The sequence below is a fragment of the Pholcus phalangioides genome, unplaced genomic scaffold (assembly GCF_987345545.1).
Source record: "Pholcus phalangioides strain wild (caught in Gottingen) unplaced genomic scaffold, Ppha-v1.0 ptg000028l_1, whole genome shotgun sequence".
NCBI lineage: Eukaryota > Metazoa > Arthropoda > Arachnida > Araneae > Pholcidae > Pholcus > Pholcus phalangioides.
In genome coordinates, this window is record NW_028301618.1 from 6,098,480 (window position 1) to 6,101,979 (window position 3,500).

At 47.2% G+C, this 3,500-nt stretch overlaps 1 protein-coding gene across 1 annotated transcript; it reads right to left on the minus strand.

The window, feature by feature from the left end:
- Window positions 1-118: 118 nt before the first annotated feature.
- Window positions 119-3,290, minus strand: LOC149067832 (uncharacterized). The gene is made up of 2 exons (XM_089252376.1): window positions 1,047-3,290; window positions 119-553 (listed from the first exon to the last, which is right to left on the minus strand). The coding sequence occupies exons 1-2, from the start codon at window positions 3,288-3,290 to the stop codon at window positions 119-121; spliced, it is 2,679 nt and encodes an 892-aa protein (XP_089108502.1).
- Between the last annotated feature and the right edge of the window lie 210 nt (window positions 3,291-3,500).

Consider the following 3,500-nt stretch of genomic DNA (forward strand, 5'->3'; position numbering starts at 1 on the left):
TTATTCTGCAGGCTAAACAGAGGATGATCACCGGGGTAATTTGACGTGTCGAATCTGTGGAGCTCCTCCCGCATATCACTATAAATATCACTGGTTTTAATCTCGTATAGGAATGAATCTATCTGTGAACAAAACTTCCACACCGGGTCCGTATTTTTTCTTCATGAAATTCCGCCATCAAGTGTTTGGACAGGTCCAAAATTGTGACACCGGTATATATTGGCCTGTCCAGATGGATTTTCGTTTTCAACATCTTGATGACGGCTAACTCACCGGTGATTATCCTGAAGCATTCGAATGCCGGGGATGATATCAGTTTCTTCAAGCTCTTCTGGTTGTTCACGAGACGGATGTCGACGTGCTTCCTCAGATTTTCTAGTAATTTCCCGTACACAGCGTTGTTGAGCAGCTTATAGAAGTCCTTCTCGAAGTCGCACCGGACTTGCTTCCTCTTTTCCGTATTGAACGCTATGTACGGGCGTATCCAGGGCTCCTGTGTGAACTCGATTGCACGCCGAACACCCGTCAGCTTCTTTCCCAGCGACGTATATAACTTCAGGCACCGGTAATGGATCACATAGGAAGTTTTGTTCATCATATTCGGTGAGAGCTTTTTAGATGGTTTATCACCGGGTTTTTAATGTATGGAGACATTGAACATTGAAGGACCGGACACACCCCGCTTCCCATCTCAGAGAGATATCGAAGCTTTCCCGGAGGATGGGTGTATCCGGAAATTTATTAATTTATGTAAAAATAACAATGATATACATATATACAATAAATAATCTGGAATGAATAATCGTACAAATTGTGATCATATAGCATCATCCACAGATAATCAGTCCGTAATCGTAGTAGTCTTTATATAAATAATCAAAAAATAATTTTTGTCTTGTATGTGATAAAATCTGGAAGTGAGTTTATCCAATCTAGAATATACCAATCTCAGCAATCAAGCTGTAATAAGATATAAATTGACGTCTATATGTCTGGCATCTCCATTTCATTCACACCCGCCGGAAAAAGGATGAAACAGTTGACACTTGTCTTCTTGTGTATGGAGACAGCATATCATTTTTAATTTCTATATTTTCAGCCGCCAAGCGGAAGCAGTTATGCTCGTCGTGTAGTTCCACCGGGTATTCCAAGTCCACTTCCAATATGTACCCCTTGGCGCCGTTGTCGTCCACACTCAAAAAGTCGATGCTCTCAAGTTCACTGGGGGACAACCATCTGAAGTCTCTCACCGGGAGGGGCTCCATCATACACTTTGCATATAAATTATTCACGTCAAAATACATAATATATGATGTAGGATCACTGGGATTGTAACCGGGAACTAAAGGGTTATTCGCTCGCGCATATCGCTTGGAGATGACAGAGACGCCGCCCCTGATGCCTTTCTCCAAGAAGAGGTGCATATCGGGATCGTTGATCAATTCCAACTGCACACCGGTCATTCTCAAGCAGGCATTCCAAGCCAACCCCGGGGATGTGAACGTATGCACCGGATCGATCTTGTAATTTTCTTCACAGAGTTTTCGAAAGCTCTCGAACACATCCCCGAGAAGCAGCACGTCAGTCTTTACATAGAGATCGTGATATTCAACTGGAATTCCCTCCAAACGGTATGCGCACTCCTCACTGGAAATATGTTGATCCCCCAGAGATGTGTAAAAGGCCTCTCTTGGGGGTAGCACCGGATCTTCGAATTTCTGGAACGAGTCAACATACTCGTAGGGATAGCATCCCTTGCGTTCAAGATGACTCTTGTTACCGAAGCATTTTCGCATGTTTTTAAAATCACCAGGGTTCATCGCTTGCACAAGACATTCCAAAGATGCTGATAGGAACTGGTTTGAATCGAGGAATCGCAGGCGACCGAGAGAAAAGGAAATGAATTTTTCCATATTCCGCCCGATCACCTGGATCCTGCGATCCGAGTAGAGGTTAAGTCCTTGCATCAGGAAATGCGCGTCGTAATTCTGAAGGTTGTGGAATATCACCGGGATGTGGCGTCTCAACCTGAGCTGGAGGTTGCACTTCTGATGAAGTGCAGCTCTAAAATCACCGGTGATGTGGCAATGGTCACGGACCCTGTCGTCGCCGAGAGGTTGCTCACACACCATGCAAGTGGTTGCATTCATAAGCATATAATCATCATCTTCTGTCATCTGTAAAGGCACCGGGTTGTCGAGCTTGCCCATGATGACTCGCTCTTCTTCCACCAGACACCGGAAAAAGACATCCACGCAGTCTTCACCCCTGTATACTGTGGGCTCCTTCACATACACACCATCGGGTCCCACGACTGTGTATGCGAAACCACAGGGGTGGTGAAGGCTCTTCTGTGTGGTGCTGGAGATCGATGGATCACGAGCGCATCCCTCCACCTTCTCCAAGATCGCCTCGAAGTCCGCGTAAATGACGTACGGGACACGAAGCTGGTAATGGTGGTTCTTGAATTGCATCACGTTCTCGCCTTCACCGGGATACGTCACGCGTTGTGGACCGTGTGTCTGACACAGCGGTTCATGCGCATTCAAATGCTCGAGGGAGGAGAAGCGTTGCAAGCAATATTCACAAAAGTGTGACGCTCCTTCATACTTGGTGGTATATGACAGCAAACGAGACATGTTGTTGATGAGACAGTAGTGTGACGTTGTCTCGTTGCTGATTAATGGGAGATTTATCAGGGATTGTGATGTTGCCGCACTAATCCTGAGAGGAAAGACTTCTCCCCCCTCCAACCCAAAGATGTTGATGCGCAATGCATTCGATTTTTCAAAACGTGGGATTTGTTTTAAAGTCACCGGGTATGAAAGTGCACTGGTATCGAGCTCGCTCTCATACTGGATATAGTTGAACACCCTTTCCGGATGTATTTCCACCGGGTGTAGGGCAGCCAACACACACCAGAGAAAGCATTTCTCGTCATCGTTTTTTATATTTATCACGGCTTTCCTGGTGGCTACCCCCTTCGGCAGCGGAATGTAGGTGGCGGCCGTGTTTAGCTCGAGCAAGAGCACGCGCTCGAGTACCCAACCACTTCCGCTGCCTTCAAAATCCTCTGTCGCCTGCTTTACCTTTTCGAAGGCTATTTGTAGGTGCTCTTCTATCTGGTCGGCGGTTAAAGTGGTGAGCATTTTACTTCGAAGATACCCGTTGCAGAACTCGTCCTCGCCGTCACTTCCTTTCCTGGAAAAAACAGCAGTCGCGACGATGTTCCATTTAAGGGACCTGTGGGTGGTCATGTCCTCTCTCACGCTGTCGAGGAAGGTCGTCATGTCCATTTCGGTGCCGGGCTCGGGGGTCAATTCGTAATTCGTGGGTCGATAGCATATCTAAAGCGCGTCTGACTTGCCCTCCTCCTAGCTGCGGTGGTACTCGGTGATGATTCGATGCCCCAGGCTGCGGTGGTGCTCGGTGCTCCTCCAAGATGAGGTGATGCTCCCTGCTGCGATGCTCTTTGGGGGGCGTGGCCCATGTTGCGTTAG

What these genes read in the sequence shown, in the direction of transcription:
- LOC149067832 (XM_089252376.1), bottom strand. Translation starts at nt 3,290, where the DNA reads ATGACGACCTTCCTCGACAGCGTGAGAGAGGACATGACCACCCACAGG. An exon ending in CTCCATACACAAGAAGACAA is followed by an intron (nt 554 to 1,046) that starts GTGTCAACTGTT and finishes CGGTGCCTGAAG; the next exon opens with TTATATACGTCGCTGGGAAA.